General features: G+C 39.9%; 3 protein-coding genes across 3 annotated transcripts; 2 read left to right on the top strand and 1 right to left on the bottom strand.

Moving 5' to 3' along the window:
• The first annotated feature begins 2078 nt into the window (after window positions 1-2078).
• Window positions 2079-2880, top strand: LOC107874551 (type IV secretion system protein virB10-like). The gene has a single exon (XM_016721316.2). The coding sequence runs from the start codon at window positions 2122-2124 to the stop codon at window positions 2641-2643; it is 522 nt and encodes a 173-aa protein (XP_016576802.2). The 5' UTR covers window positions 2079-2121; the 3' UTR covers window positions 2644-2880.
• An 83-nt stretch (window positions 2881-2963) lies between these two features.
• On the bottom strand, window positions 2964-11634 carry LOC107875254 (probable glutathione peroxidase 5). Its single transcript, XM_016721887.2, has 6 exons — window positions 11214-11634; window positions 11005-11081; window positions 10570-10631; window positions 10240-10358; window positions 8789-8956; window positions 2964-3327 (listed from the first exon to the last, which is right to left on the bottom strand). The coding sequence occupies exons 1-6, from the start codon at window positions 11265-11267 to the stop codon at window positions 3295-3297; spliced, it is 513 nt and encodes a 170-aa protein (XP_016577373.2). The 5' UTR covers window positions 11268-11634; the 3' UTR covers window positions 2964-3294.
• A 3032-nt stretch (window positions 11635-14666) lies between these two features.
• LOC107874550 (EID1-like F-box protein 3) lies at window positions 14667-15811 on the top strand. Its single transcript, XM_016721315.2, has one exon. It carries the CDS (start codon window positions 14812-14814, stop codon window positions 15700-15702), a length of 891 nt encoding a protein of 296 aa, XP_016576801.2. The 5' UTR covers window positions 14667-14811; the 3' UTR covers window positions 15703-15811.
• The last annotated feature ends 528 nt before the right edge of the window (window positions 15812-16339 follow it).

The following is a 16339-nucleotide window of genomic DNA, read 5'->3' as shown; positions in this document are numbered from 1 at the left end:
TACATCACACTAGATAGATATCATATTCATGGAATACGATTCACTTTTAAGATGCCTTGGTGGTGAAATGGTAGACACGCAAGACTCAAAATCTCGTGCTAAAGAGCGTGGAGGTTCGAGTCCTCTTCAAGGCATAATATTGAGAATGTTCATTCAATGAGCATTCTGAATTGGAATAAATTCGGCAGCGGATCGCGAAATCTTGGTGATCTTCTCTATCTAATGAATGGGGAGTCCGCTTTAAAATCGTCCACCCTGCACCCACCCCCCGAGTATATAAAGTACATTACATAGTCCAGGGATTGGCGACTTACACATTCAGTGACTTTGGCACTGAACGTTCCCAAAATAGGGACTATCGGGTAAATTCAATATAATAGACGCCTGTTGACATTCCAACCTTCTTTCTCCTTTCAGGACCTATCCGAAAGAGAATCCAGTACTTCTTGATCGTGAATATCTGAAATGGTCGTTTGTTGTTCAAGAATTCTTGTTTAGGCAGTTCATACCATCCATACATAGTCTTTTGATCTGACGATTGAAATTCTTCCTTAACTGCTAAAATATTCTTCCATGGAGCTAAGGTCCAAAATATGGAAGAAAGAAGCGTTTCCACGACTCTCTAGTCAATTCTGTTCCGCTTAATCCCTCTTTCATGACCACATCTCTTTCCGGCTAAGAAATGGGAAATCTTTCTCCTGTTACATGAATCCAATTTGCATTTCATTCGGGGAAAGCCATCTTTTTCTCAACAATGTCTTTGTCATTTGATCCAAGAGCGTTCCGTTAGATAGGAACAAATTTGATAAAAACTGATAACTCTCGGATAGAGTATTAGAACGGAAAGATCCATTAGATAATGAACTATTGGTTCTAAGCCATCTCTGACGATTAATCAACAATTCGAAGTGCTTTTCTTGCGTATTCTTGATAAACCAGTGTTTCATTTGACCACAAATCTCATCATGTTCAACTGTAAAAAATGGGACTACTCCGAAGGCGTAAGGAAAGCCACTGGTGTCCCATTCAGGCAGAACTATCAAAGTCCATCGTCGAGGAGACACGTGTTAAGATACTTGAAGAAGCCATTAACCAAGTTAAGATTAATAACCGAAAATTATTAGCAATGCAACAACAGTTGGATCGAGAATATAAACCGTTTGATAAATGTTAATGGATGGAATGTAGATGGAATGGATGCAACACAATTCATATTGATAAAAGAGGAAGTGATGGCGGAAGAAATATGGAAGAATATTGTAGTTGGACTGAGCAAAAAAAATTGTGACTAAATTCTTGTATGAAAATTATAGGAATTGTGGTAGAAATTAATAGAGCAATATCAGATATGGTAGCTGCATCTTATTAATTACTAGCTATATATATATATATATATATATGTATATATATTAGATAAGAAAAAAAGACAATAAGCAAGCAAGTTGGGCATGAATTTATACATCTGATAATTGTAGGCCAGTGACTTCGACAGTTTTGGGAGATGCATTAATAATAAATAATTTCTACCTTAATCATACATCTTATTTCGTTATTTTGCTGCTGTATGTCAGCTTTAATTTCGGGCACTGGGTTTAACTATACATGTAAAAGTGTAATCTAGATATACAACCTTGAAATCAAGAATTCTGTTAAGGTTTAATAGATATGTATGTATTAAAACTGATATTTGCGAAGAAAGATATTATTCGCAATTACCATGCAACTTTAATTGTGTAAAAGACTTTTACATGATATATGTTGCACAAAACTTAAAACATGTTAAACTTGATAAGTGTAAAACATATTCAATTTGCACTTTCACTGATCAATTTGTCCAGTTAGGATGTTTTTAGTTGTGTCGATTGTTTCTTGTACCCACTAATTAATTTATGGTTAGCTGATTAGAAGAAGCGTTGTTAACATAAAAAGAATGAGTTGTACTCACCCCGCTTTAATCCTCTTTACTTGCTTGCTAAACCAGAAAAAAGAAATAGTACCTAACAATGAGAGAACATGTAAAGATTATGAATGCAACCTTGTCATTATATAAGACTAACATACGATTAATGCTGGACATTTATTGCTATTAGTGAACAAACACAAGAAGGAAGCATAAGCAAAATGAACATGATCCAAGGAATGGTTTCAACTTTGTTACTCCTAGTAATAATTCACCTAGGAGGATCAAACAGTCAATTTGCGCCTAATCCTTCTATTGTCCCTCGTCCACTTTGTCTCTCCCAATTTACACTCGTGAACCATGCATGTCAAAATTTGCCATATACCCCTTTGCCTCCACCATCTCCACCTGCTCCACCAGCTCCACCAGCTCCACCAACTCCACCTGCTCCACCAACTCCACCAGCTCCACCAGCACTTACGCTCGCGCACTCATCACTACTATCATCTCCTTCAAGCCTTGGGTATCAAGAAACTACTCCTGCAGAAGACGAATGTTGCAGGTGGATGAAAGCTGTGGATAGCGAATGCGTCTGTTCCTTATTGGCTCGTTTGCCTACGTTCCTTTCTAGGCCTCTCCATCAGTACATTACCGTCCCTCATTCAGCTTGCAGTGTCACTTTCACCTGTAGTTCCGCCTATAGGTTCCAAAATGATCAGACTTCACCACACTCATTACCTTAAGTACGTCCAGAGGATTATGTTTTTCTATAATAAAAAACGCCATGTGCCAGGGAGTTTGGCGGACTCTTACGACTACGTTAATACTTAATAGACAATAAGTAAAGATTTTTAGGAGGGGATGTAGAATTTAACCTCCTAAAAGTTTAAACGCCGTATGATGACTCAATTGTACTACGCTTGGTTATATGATATATTACTTCACTATATAATAATACTCTTCTGACCATTTTTTTGTAACCGATCATTTGAATATTTTCAGTTATTAGTAGTGTTATATTTGAACAGTTTAAACTGCAAGCTACACATCTGACGCAATATTAGCAGCAACTATGAGAGGTTCTCACCATGAATGTGCCTAAGAATCAACAACATAGTGTAAGTTATATTTTTTAACCATGAAACAAAGACAAAGAATATATATATATATATATATATATATATATATATATATATATATATTCACACACTATTCAATATATTATAAATTACATTGAGGAGATAGGGATAGGGAGGGAGGAGAAACACAGAAACTGAAATTCTGTGCAAGAGCACATGTAGGTTGAATAAACAGAATATGCAAGAAATCTCCATGCTCTTTTTTTGTTTATGTAACTATGTTCATCAACAACTGTCTGAACTTGATATAGCGTCTCACACCTCCCCTAGTGCTTTTTGGATATCGGCCTGCAGGTAAATACAAGGGAAAACTACCTCAGTATGCACATGAATATCGTAAAAGGACACTGAATTAGCTTCTTGATTTGGAGTCATTAACAGAAAATAGCTTTCAGAAAATCTAATATTCCATTAGCACAAGAATAATGGAGATCGATCTTGCTTATCAAAAAATAAGTCAAGGCATGTTTTCTACTACTTTGTAGAAATGAAAATCACATGCAAATGTTGATAAGATTAGGCCTCCTTATACATCTGTAAATCATGATCCCAGGACGAAGATGATCCCAGGACGAAGACATTCGTGATGGCAAACAAGAGATGCATAGCTTTCCATTCCATATACTAAAGTTTTTAACCTTTGGTGCTCTTTATTCTTTTCTAAACACCAAAACAACAACAACATCAACAACAACAAACCCAGTGTATTCCCACCTAGTGGGGTCTGGGGGGTAAGATATACGCAGTCCATACCTTTACCTCTAAGAAAGTAGAAAGGCTGTTTCCGATAGACCCCCGGCTCAAGGCACGAGATACCACACAAACACATAGTAAAGCACAGAAGCGGATTACATAACATAAATACGGCCCCCATAAGTAATATAAAACAGAGGAAAGCAGAGGAAGCACACAGATTCGTAATAAAACATGGAACACGGAACACGGAATCATAGCAGGAATAAAACCCCCACCAAGTAATTCCCTACACTAGCGACCCAAACTGGCCCTAGTCCTCTGCCCTAATTCGCGTCCTCCAGACCTTCCTATCTAGGGTCATGTCCTCGGTGAGCTGTAACTGCTCCATGTCCCGCCTAATCACCTCACCCCAGTACTTCTTCGGCCTACCCCTACCCCGCCTAAAACCATCCAACGCTAGCCTCTCACACCTACAGACCGGGGCATCCATGTCCCTCCTCTTCACGTGTCCAAACCATCTCAATCGGGCTTCCCGCATCTTGCACTCCACTGAAGTCACACCAACCTTCTCCCGAATAGTCTCATTCCGAACTCTATCCCCTCTAGTCAGCTCACACATCCAGTGCAACATCCGCATTTCTGCCACCTTCATTTTTTGGATGTGGGAGTTCTTAACTAGCCAACACTCCGCTCCATACAACAAGGCCGGACGGACTACCACCCTGTAGAATTTGCCTTTAAGCTTGGGCGGCACCTTCTTATCACACAGCACCCCCGACGCGAGCTTCCACTTCATCCATCCCGCCCCAATACGGTGCGAGACATCCTCGTCAATCTCACCGTTACTCTGGATCACGGACCCAAGATACTTGAAATTATCCCTCTTACATACCTCCTGTACTTCTAGTTTCACTACTACCTCATTCTCCCGCCTCACGTCATTAAACTTGCATTCCACATACTCTGTCTTGCTTCTGCTCACCCTGAACCCTTTAGACTCAAGAGTTTGCCTCCACACCTCTAATTTGTCATTCACACCCCCTCGAGTCTCATCTATCAGAACTACATCGTCTGCAAAAAGCATACACCACGGCACCTCCCCTTGAATACACCGCGTCAACACATCCATCACCAACGCAAACAAAAAGGGACTAAGAGTAGATCCCTGATGCAATCCTGTCAGAACAGTGAAATGCTCTGAGTCTCCTCCCGCCGTCCTCACCTGGGTTTTCGCCCCATCATACATATCCTTAATTGCTCTGATATATGCCAGCGATACTCCACTCACCTCCAAGCATCTCCAAAGCACCTCGCTGGGGACTTTGTCGTAAGCCTTCTCCAGGTCGATAAACACCATGTGCAGATCCTTCTTCCTTTCCCTATATTGTTCCACCAACCTCCGTACCAGGTGGATTGCCTCCGTCGTCGAGCGGCCGGGCATAAATCCAAACTGGTTTTTCGAAACAGACACTATCCGTCTCAGCCTCACCTCGACCACTCTCTCCCAGATCTTCATAGAGTGACTCAATAACTTAATCCCCCTATAATTATTGCAACTCTGAATGTCCCCCTTATTCTTATAGAGAGGGATCATAGTACTCCACCTCCAAGCCTCGGACATCTTTGTCGTCCTGAAGATTTCATTAAACAATCCAGTCAACCACCTTACACCAGCCTCTCCAACGAACTTCCAAAACTCCACCGATATCTCATCCGGCGCCGTCGCCCTACCCCTTCGCATCCTGCGAACAGCCTGTCTAACCTCTTCTACCTTAAAACGTCTACAATAGCTAAAATCCCGACACTCCTCCGAGTGCTCCAGTTCCCCTAACATAATAGCTCTATCCCCTTCGTCATTCAAGAGCCTATGAAAGTACGACTGCCATCTACTCTTAATGTGGCCGTTCTCCACCAACACTCTACCGTCCTCCCCCTTAATGCACCTCACCTGATCGAGGTCACGACCCTTCCTCTACCTAGCCTTAGCGAGTCTAAACAACTTTTTCTCCCCTTCTTTCCCCTGTAACCCTGCATATAAACTCTCAAAAACGGCCGTCTTAGCTGCCGTGACTGCTGACTTAGCCTCCTTCCTCGCTAGCTTGTACTCTTTCCTGTTTACCCGCTTCTCCTCTTCGTCCTTACTCTCCACCAACTTAGCATACGCCCCTTTCTTGGTCCCCACTTTCTTCTCCACCTCTTCATTCCACCACCAATCCCCCCGATGGTGCCCGGCCCGGCCCCTAGAAACACCCAACACCTCACTTGCATTCTCCCTGATGCACCTTGCCGCCCTGTCCGACATACTATCCACGTCCCCCCTACACTCCCACACCCCCATTCCCGCCAACCTTTCCCCTATCTCCCACGCATTCACTGGCGTCAGGCCGCCCCACTTAATTCTAGGTCTACACTCCTTACTCCTCCTCTTTCTATTCTTCTTTATACCCAAATCCATAACCAAAAGCCTATGCTGGGTCGAAAGATTCTCACTCGGGATGACTTTACAGTCCTTACACAACGCCCTATCCCCTTTCCTAAGCAACAAAAAGTCAATCTGGGTCCTGGTTATCGCGCTTCGAAAGGTGATCAAGTGCTCGTCCTTCTTCGGGAAGCCCGAGTTCACCACCACCAGCCCAAAGGACCTCGCAAACTCCAATAGGGTTGCCCCTTCTTCATTTCTCTCCCCAAAACCAAAACCACCATGCACATCACCAAAGCCTCCCGATAACGCCCCGATGTGCCCGTTGAAATCCCCTGCTACAACAATCTTCTCCGAACTAAGCACGCCTCTCACCACGTTCTCCAAAGCATCCCAAAACCACATCTTCTCCTCCCCTCCGATCCCACTTGCGGCGCATAAGCACTACACACGGTCAGGGTAAACCCCCGAATGACCAACTTAATAGTCATCAACCTATCGTTGATCCTCTTCACCTCTACTACCTGACCTCTAAGCTCTTCATCTACTAAGATGCCAATTCCATTCCTACGCCTTTCGCTCCCAGAGTACCACAGCTTGTAACCATCCACCTCCCTGGCCTTAGACCCTACCCACTTGGTCTCTTGAACACACGCAATGTTGATCCTCCTCTCCCTAAGAATCTTCACAAGCTCTATGGACTTACCCTGAAGGGTCCCTATATTCCAAGACCCAACCCTCAGCATACCGTCACTATCCACACGCCCTCTACTACCCCCCGCGGCCAAACCTTGGCCTCCCTCCCACTCCCGCCCTCTCCTCATCCCCCGCCCGCACCACGGCCCCACGCCCCAACCCCCTCGGACATGACCCTATCCGCCCATTACCGCCCACAGCCACAACTACACGGAAGTATGAGAAAATATAAAGATATACACGATGATAGTATCAAAGCAGCAGCAAGAAATACAAGGCTCACACAAATTCAAAGAACTACTCCCGAAACAAAACTATACTCAACACCCACAACCCCAAATACAGATTCCCAGCCGATAACCCAATCCAAAGCAGTGCAAGAAACGACCACAGCAACAGCAACAACAGACAATATCCACAAATCCCACGCAAGTCAAGGTACAGGGGCTACTACTAGCATAATACGAAGAATGAAATATGAAATAATGAAATAAAATGAAACATGAAATAACGAAATAACAAAGGTTAGAAGTCACCGGATTACGCTTGTAGACCAAGCCGGAAACCAATACCAGTATTGACCGGCTTCCGGGGGATTCCGGTGCTGAGATGGAGCTGCGGCTGAAGACCGAGCTTCGGCTGTTGGAGACCGAGTTGGCGGCTGGAGACCGGGCGGCGGCTGGCTGGAGGCCGAGGTGGGGGGAGGGCTGGTGTACCCCGCCGGGGGGGGTATGAACAGCGGGGGGGAGGGGGGGGGGAACGGCTTGGCTCGGAGGTCGGCGACGGGGGGGGGCGGGGAGCGGCGACGGGGGTCGGCGACGGAGGGTGGCGGGGAGCGGCGACGGGGACCGGAGGTCGGGGCCGGCGGTCGGGTCGGGTCGGCGCCGAAGGTCGGCGACGGCGACGGGGGCCGGGGATCAGGGCGAGAGTGAGGGAGAGAGGGTATGGAGAGAGAGAGAGAGAGAGAAAGAGCCGTTAGTGAGAGAGAGGGCCGTTAGAGCGGCGCCGAAGGTCGGCGTTGGGGACCGGAGGTCGGGTCGGGTCGGCGCCGACGGTCGGCGACGGCGCCGGGGGCCGGGGACAGGGCGAGCGAGAGAGAGAGGGTAGGGAGAAAGAGAGAGAGCCGTTGGAGAGAGAGAGAGAGAGCAAAATAAAGATGTATTTCTAAACACCAAAACACACCCTAAAAATCTGCCTTTTCAGACTTTGGCATATCCTCAAGCCAAATGGTATTATTCTTGAAAGCCGGCATCATCAGCTCATGCACATCTCTCTTCATCTCCTACTTTTCTTCCACAACCACCTTTGAGGACAAAATTTTTAATTTCTGCTGTCCGGCAACAGATAGATTCTGAAGTATTTCTTGTAATGGAGATCAGGAAAAGATATGTTTTCTTACTGAAAAAGAAAAGGAACCCTTGTGAGAAACTTCTGTCTGGTGGGATATAAAGGGAGATCTTGGATAGGTGTATTTACCATGAGATCAAGTAAAACTAAGGAGATGCTTTGGACATGTTTGTCCACAAAATTATCTTGTTCAACCAATCATGGCCATTAATTAGAATAGAAGAAAGACTTGCAGGAAGGATCGTAGGAAGCTAAAGTGTTGATCCTTCACAAGGTCGGGGTAAGGTCTGCGTACACATCACCCTCCCTAGATCCCACTCGCGGGATTACACCGGCCAACGTTGTTGTTGTTGATGTTGTTGTAGGAAACAACCATAGAGGACATAGGTTTTTTGCCATCCTTCTGGAGAATTGTTAAGATGCAGTTATCTCAAAATAATTCCTCACCTCTGTATTAAAAGATTTAAGATGAAGAGGCAAAGGGCAAGTAAAAACGAGGGCAAGTAAAAACGATATCAACTTCTGTGTTTGCTGCCACACACACACACAGAGACAGAGAGAGAGAGAGAGAGAGGAGAAAGAGAGGCCAACCTCAATTGCCAATGGTGAAGTAGTGGAGCCGTAACGCTGGATAACTTTTCCTTCCTTATCAATCAGAAACTTGGTGAAATTCCATTTGATGCTTGAACCGAGAAAACCACCTTTGCTTGATTTAAGGAATTGGTAAACAGGTGCTGTGTCCGGACCATTAACTCGCACCTAGTTTAACTTTCAAGTTTATTATTAGGTCAAAATAATTGCAATAAAAGAATAAAAGATATTCTCAACAACCAGCTGTAGATAGACTCTTCAAAATCTCGATATACAAGACTGACTAATACATGGAATGCAAAAAGGTCATATAGAAGGATGGCTGCTTCCAACTTCTGGTAGAAGGGCAGAAACGTGTTCAATGATACCACACAATTGAAAAAACTTGAATTGTTGCTTTTAAATTGAAAGAACGAAAAAAGCAGATAAGTTTGATATCCCAATACCAAACGAAAGAGAGAGAATATTTCCCAATACATTTGATCAGCTTTTTGGACATTTAACAAGATTTTTACTCTAAAAAATGATAAAGTTTCAGTTGGATATAACTCTAACAATCATTTATTTGTCCAAATGAAACACTCACCAATACAATTAAAAACATATACTGAGAACTAACTGATATCTGAATGCTAAGATGACCATATGGCAATAAAAAAGGATTCAAAGAGAACCAATGTCACATGGTATAGAAACGAACAGAAGGAAAAAAGTAGACAACAAACACAAAAGATTACTTAGGAAAAGTTTAGACACAGATGAAGATCAGATCCTCTCTGTAAGGTGGTTTCACCAGATAAATGGGTCAACTTACACGCAGTTCGACTATCCCACTAGGTAACTATATCCTCCCACCAGTATATGTAAGTAATTCTTCAATAGGCAGATAGGATGAAATGATGTAACTTTTACGCCTCTGCTGGGATTCAAACCCCCGTCTCTTGTGGAGTTGAGTCCAGCTTTGCACGAAAGTCAATTTATTATGGTCTGCATGGTTGTTCCGATTTCGTTTTCTTCATCGAACATCACACCACACCCGTGGGTGCAACAGAGATAAGGCTTACTTATCGAAACTCTAAACAAAGGCAAAAAGTAGACAACGAACAGGAAGTAATAACTGAAATGATGCAATCATAAACAATGGAGTAATTGGATTCAAAATGCAGCAAGGTCCACACAAATGAGCTAAATGCTGAAGTTTGTAAAGAACCTTCATATATGCTTCAAGCATCCTGATTCTACTTCGAGGCTCGGTGTTTTATATGTATTATCTTCTAGTTGATTTGTGTGCTCTGTATGTGTGTTCGTTTTCAGAATCAAATACAAAAGATTGTGAGCCGCTTCTGTCACCCAATAGACCACTAAGAGCGCCAGTGCAATTGAAACCATAACTACGTCCATGTCATTAGGAGAAAAGGCCTTGATTATCAAATTTTATCATGTCATCTTACCTTTTGGAAAATGGGATATTCTGCCTTGAATCTTGTGCAAGCAAATTGTTGTGCTTCCTCACTTGTCCCAGGCTCTTGATTCAAGAATTGGTTGCAGGGGAAGGCCAAGACCTCGAAACCTGATTTCAATTAAAATATACACATTGGCGTGTATGCAGAATCACAACAATACTTCAGGGAGTACAAATATGAACCAAGAGTATCATATTTAATACGAATATGTCATCATGTATGGTCAGTAACTAATTGTACCAATATGAGGAACACATTTTGACTTTTGAGAGATAAATAGGGTCAAATGATGTATACACTTAATAACATATAGATTACCTTTGTCCTTGTATTTGGTGTAGAGTTCAGTCAACTGGCTGTAGTTCGAGTTTGTGAATGAACTGTTTCAGAAAAACACGCACACCATCGTCACATGTCCAAGGAGGTAATATCATAAGAATAATACTCCCTCCCAATTGATGTGACACTTTTCGCTTATCGAGAGTTAATTCAACTAAATATTTTAAAACTGGTATTATACGAAAACTACAATAAGTTGCAATTCTTCCCATGTCAATACGAAGAAAAGTACCATTTTAAAATGTTGGTCAGAATTCACATAGTTTGAATCTTCAGAAGCCGAAAGTGTCACATAAATAGTGATATATGCGTAGATAACTAACCAGTTCACACAATAAAGCTTAAAGTTGGAAACCTGCATAAAAAACTATAAAGAAAATGAAGAAAAAGAAGAGAAAGAGGAGAAGTGGAAACCATTTGGAAGCGACATTGACGACAAGAAGCACTTTTCCATTGTAAATGCTGAGGTCTACTTCCTTTGCTTTGCTGTCCTGTAAATTGGAAACAATCCAACCATAAAGATTTTATTTATTTCTAAACGAAAAAATCCAACATAGGATAATGACAATGCAAAGCAAAGAGAAGAAAATGAATAAGATGATTTTGTTAAAAAAAAATATAACCTTGACGGTGAATTCGTGGATTGATTTTTGTAGGACTGATGGAGAAGCACCCATTGTGGATTTAATTTATAGGTCTCTGGTGTAGAATTATGTGTGTCCTGTCCCCTACTCTCAGAACCTCATCAATGGGTTAAAAAATAGTTGGAAAGAGTAGGGGAGATTGCTGGCAACTCAGACAAATAGAAATGTTTTTTCCTGCAGAAATTTATTAATTAAGAAAGATGAAGGAGGGTTCCCTCCATGATCAGATAATTGAGGTCGTCCACAAGCTACAGCTTGGCAATTGGATTCCTTTCTTTACCGCAGTTAATTTACATACAATTTTTCAATTTATTCCCTGGCTCTACGACTGGGGTTGTTAGCCTCGGGACCTAGGCCCGGATCTAAGTGAAAATCGACCAACAGCCCCCGACAGACTGCAGAGTGGATCTGGGTGACCATTTTACAAGTCAAATTAAAAAATATATATTTTTTTTTTCTGTTTTTACTCTTAATAATAATTATTTATTTATTTTTTAAATCATTTTCTAAGATTTAATACTAAACATCAAAATAATTACGTCAATTATTATTTTTTTACCGAGCATGTCAAATTCGAACTAGACAGATAAAATGAACGAAAAGAATATATAATTTATCATACGATATATTTTCAAGCTAACTATAGTCAATGCATCCACACGATGAGCCATTAGAAATAAGTAGATTCAAGTAGCACAAATATTTGAGTGTTTACGAGGCTTATTAGTGAAGGTGCAAGCGATGCATTTCTATATCAAAAAGTATATCAAATTTAAGACAATTTCTTCGTTTAGTCCTTCTAGTTGAGCTAGAGCCGTCAATATGGGTTAGGCTCGTTGGATCGACCCGATCCGTCCTGTAATTTGATGGAGTTGAGCTTCAGTTTCTGCAATTCATTTAAGAACAGGATTTTTTTAGCTCGGTCCGAATAAACCTGTGGTCCATGGGACTTGAGCAATGTGAGTTGGGCTAACCGTGGGTCGATCCGTAAGTCAAATACATGCAACTATTTAGATTGCTTATTAGTATTTTTATTTGGTTCAAAGGATATCATGTCAAAAGTTATTTAATTTTGCTATTAAGAGTATTTTTTGAGGGGTGTTGAAGACTTGATTAACAAGTATTAATACTGTGTAATATTGTTAGGTAATATTTATGTTTATTAATATTATAAAATTAAATTATAAAATATTTTTTAAAAAAAAGTGGGCTGACCCATGAGACCCGCAGCCCATAGAGTAATGGTGTGGGCTTGATGTTTTTTGGCCCAATATTTTGATGGGTCAGCCCGACCTGACCCGTCAAACTCAAAGCCCGTATGGATTGGGCCGATCCATATTGACAGCTTTAAATTGAGCCTATGAGGATCAATTAGACCTCAAATTAATTACTAGCGAAGGAACTTCTTACTAAAGTATAAATTCGTTTCTAATTAGTATTAAATGTATTTCTACTTATCGAGCATGTATGATAGCATATGAAAAGATTAAGAAGACAATGAGTTTTTTCTTAATCATTATCTAGCATAATATGTCGGATAGATTGAAATTTAGAAAGGAAAAAACTGTGTACAGTAATTGCTTTAGTTGTCATATAGAGGAGTTTTAATGATAATCCACAATTAATTGTCACCATTAGCTATATTTTTGTCACGGAAACTAGTATGTTACAATCACTCAACAAAGAGAATAAAACTAGGCTTAAAAAACAATACGCTCAAAAATATTAGATTGATATCGATGAAACATGAAGATAAAAATATCAAATAAAAAATAAAAATTTCGTATCTCACATTTCGAGAATACAATCATACTCAAACTTGAAAGAAGAAAACAAGCTTAGGAGATAAAATCAATATTTATGTAGATTTTGCAATATCAACATATCAACATGTGTCTCTACCAGCTCAACCATTGTGATTGTGCTGTATTAAGTCATCATTCTTAGGGTATGGTACATAATTAGTCACTTTTCAATCAATTTCATTAGATCAAATTTCATTTGTAAAAAAACTCCACGACACATGACAATGACTATTTATTTATTTACAAAGAGAGGACCCAATAATGGTCAGTGCATGCTATTTTTACAGATTGCTAGGTGCACAAATTTGGTGATTTTTAAATTGACAATGCCCTGAGACAAATTATCTCCTCTCCGGTCTCTTAGTCCTTCCGTTTCGTTTTAATTAACCCTTATTGACTTGACATATTTTTTAAGACTTATTTTATTAAAATAATTCTATTAATTATGTATTGAAAATATAAATTTGAGTAAATATACTTTATTTAATCATTTAATGTTGAGTGTAATATTGGAAGAACATAATAAAATTCTTTTAATTTCATCAAAGAAATAATTAAATTGAAATAAATATTTTTAAAAATAGGATCAATTAAAATGAAATGAAGAGAGTATTAGATTGGCCGAGGCAAAAATATCTCTCGCATACACAATAGTTCCATTTCTTGCCCCTTTTGATGTTAGGTCGCAATATATATTAGGTAATAATTTAAACTAATACTATTAACTTAGGGTCGTTTGGTAGGGTGTATAAGAATAATGTAAAGTATGATATATTATTAATGCTTGTATTAGTTATGTTTATATTAGTAATACTTGTATTTTTCTTATGCAGTGTTTGATTCTATGTATCAAAAATAATATGAATTACATAATTTCTAAAAAAGATTTTATTTATTTTTTATATAATGCCCTCAATATATGTTGAAAAGGATATGAATTTTTTTTTTTAGGAATAATAATATCTTTAAGTATGCTAATGCATGCATTAGATCAATTGCATTACTAATTTTATGAATTTTGAATTATTAATAATACATAATAAAGTATAATGTAAGCATTAATTATATATAAAATAAAAAATATACCAAATAAAATATTATTAATATACATTAAACCAATTCATACATTAATTTTTTAATACATCCCAGCAAACGGTAGGTTAGAATCATAACAATACTATATGTGTTCACCAAAAACACTTGTCACGTTTTTATCAATCATGCACCTCTATCTTAGGCACTTGAGAAATATCTTCTGATAATGATAAATTAGTACAAATATCAAAGTTCCGTTTTTTATAGTACCAAATCTTTTATAGGACATGCTATTTGTCTCTTTCTTCCCTACCATACAGAATTACAAATTTTGGACTTCAAGTCAAAAATGTTATACGTGTAAGTTGTTGTATCAAGACACACATGTAACCACACTGCTTGTAGAAAGCGTCACAAACAGATATTAAAATCCAAATATTCATATCACTGCCACGTATTAACTAAAGATATTTTCGAGCCACAAAACATTTATATTTAAGAAAGGACACGTGTCGTTGGATCCTTGCTTGCTTCCACACGATTAGATTGACCCGAAGCAATATCATATCCGCATGGTCTCTATCAGCCAATGAAAGAGCACCACGTAGCTTATATTTTTCTATATTGGGAGGCAATGATGAGCAGTTAATTTATCTACTCTGAGCCGTTTGTTTAAGTTCCCCAAAAGAACCATTTCTCCAGAAGACAACCAAATTCTCGTCGGAAAAACAGTAAGTATGAGTGACAACCGGAGCCAAAGACGGCGGGTTAATTCGGACGGAGATTCGTCGGAGTCAGGAGATTCTGGAATATACAATGAGAGGATTCTGATCCTTGTATTTGCGTCAATGAATTGGGATATCCGTACGCTCTGTCGAACGGCGTCGGTCAATAGGAAACTCCGTGCAGTGGCGAGAAGGATTTTATGGAGAGAGCTATGCGTGTATCGAGCTCCACATATGATAACGGCGTTAACTGATGGAGCTCCGAGCGGTAGAATTGGCGGGGGATGGCAGGCGATGGCAAAATTGATGTTTTTCTGCAACGGATGCCAATCGACCCGGCATTTCCAAGTGGTTGAACCGGAACCGGGTCACTTCGTGAAAACATCACGGTTTTCGAAAACGTCGGGTCGGAGTTTTTTGGTGAAGAAATGTAGAAGTGATCTGCTGTACGTGAGCGATCCGTGTGAGCATCCAACTGGGAATGATGATTTGGGGCTATTCAGAGGGGTATTTTGGGGATTTATGAAGTCAAGGACAAGGGCGTGTTTGATCCGAAGAAGGGTGGAGCTTGAAGAAGGAGCTAAGTGTCCATTCTGTCGAGCTCGGGTTTGGAGTATGACGGCGGCGCAGCTCATACCCAAAAGTGCGGCTCGGCGGCTGGGTTCGATGGAGACTGGATTGGAGTACTTTGTGTGTGTGAACGGACACTTATATGGAGCTTGTTGGCTGGTTCCTTTATCGTCTGATGAAGAAAAGGACGGTGATGGTGATGATGAAGATGAAGATGAAAATAGCAGTGAGGAAACTGACCGGAGATTCGACGGCGGCGATTATTTTCATGGTGGGAATCAGATAATGATAAATGGGTCTCTCAATGGTTTGCAATACGGGCTTACAGCTTGATGGCGCCGCCGGAGGACGTGCTTTTCCGGCAGCTCTTTTTCGGCTTGAAATTTTTTGTAGTTCAGCTTGTTATGTTAATCGAATCAAAATTTTCAGTTTTTTCGGTTAATTTTCAGCTATTTTAAGAAAATTCATTGCGTCATTTGGTTCCAGCTTAAAAGATTATCTCAATGATAATACTAGTAGCCAATTAACTGTGTATACAATCTATATTTCTAGAAAGAGTAAAGAAAAATTGCAAGATAAGAAGTCCAAAAGAAAAAATTTGAATTTGAGGAGAAGTTTAAAAGTCGAACTTTATTTTGTGGTTTAGAGTTTAATTTCTTCTCTAACTCTTATTCTTTTATATTAAATAAAAAAAAAGGGTAACACAATACATATGTGTTATACAATTTAATTATGTTCAAATGACAAATACATAAAATTGTTTAATTAAGATCACGAATAGTTGCTTGTCGGGTAACAAGCTCTACTAGCAAACAAATTCGGTTGTGCCCAAGTCAAGCGCTCCACATATATCTTCATTGACCTCTAATTTATTTCATTGACTACTATTATTGATCATGCTCATGTATAAAATGTAACACATGTTAATTTTCAAGTAGTCATGATTTTGTTACGTATAAAAATGAGTTTA

This window comes from Capsicum annuum, chromosome 6 (assembly GCF_002878395.1).
Source record: "Capsicum annuum cultivar UCD-10X-F1 chromosome 6, UCD10Xv1.1, whole genome shotgun sequence".
Lineage (NCBI taxonomy): Eukaryota > Viridiplantae > Streptophyta > Magnoliopsida > Solanales > Solanaceae > Capsicum > Capsicum annuum.
The sequence above is the reverse complement of the archived record's forward strand: the minus strand, read 5'-3'. Positions and strand labels throughout refer to the sequence as shown.

Bases quoted from the DNA above. Each gene is read 5' to 3' on its own strand.
- LOC107874550 (XM_016721315.2), top strand. From the start codon at position 14,812: ATGAGTGACAACCGGAGCCAAAGACGGCGGGTTAATTCGGACGGAGAT.
- LOC107875254 (XM_016721887.2), bottom strand. From the start codon at position 11,267: ATGGGTGCTTCTCCATCAGTCCTACAAAAATCAATCCACGAATTCACC. The intron at 10,359-10,569 runs GTAATCTATATG...AATTGAAATCAG, and splicing joins CACCAAATACAAGGACAAAG to GTTTCGAGGTCTTGGCCTTC. The intron at 3,328-8,788 runs GTTGGCCTCTCT...ATTTACCTGCAG, and splicing joins CTTCACCATTGGCAATTGAG to GCCGATATCCAAAAAGCACT.
- LOC107874551 (XM_016721316.2), top strand. From the start codon at position 2,122: ATGAACATGATCCAAGGAATGGTTTCAACTTTGTTACTCCTAGTAATA.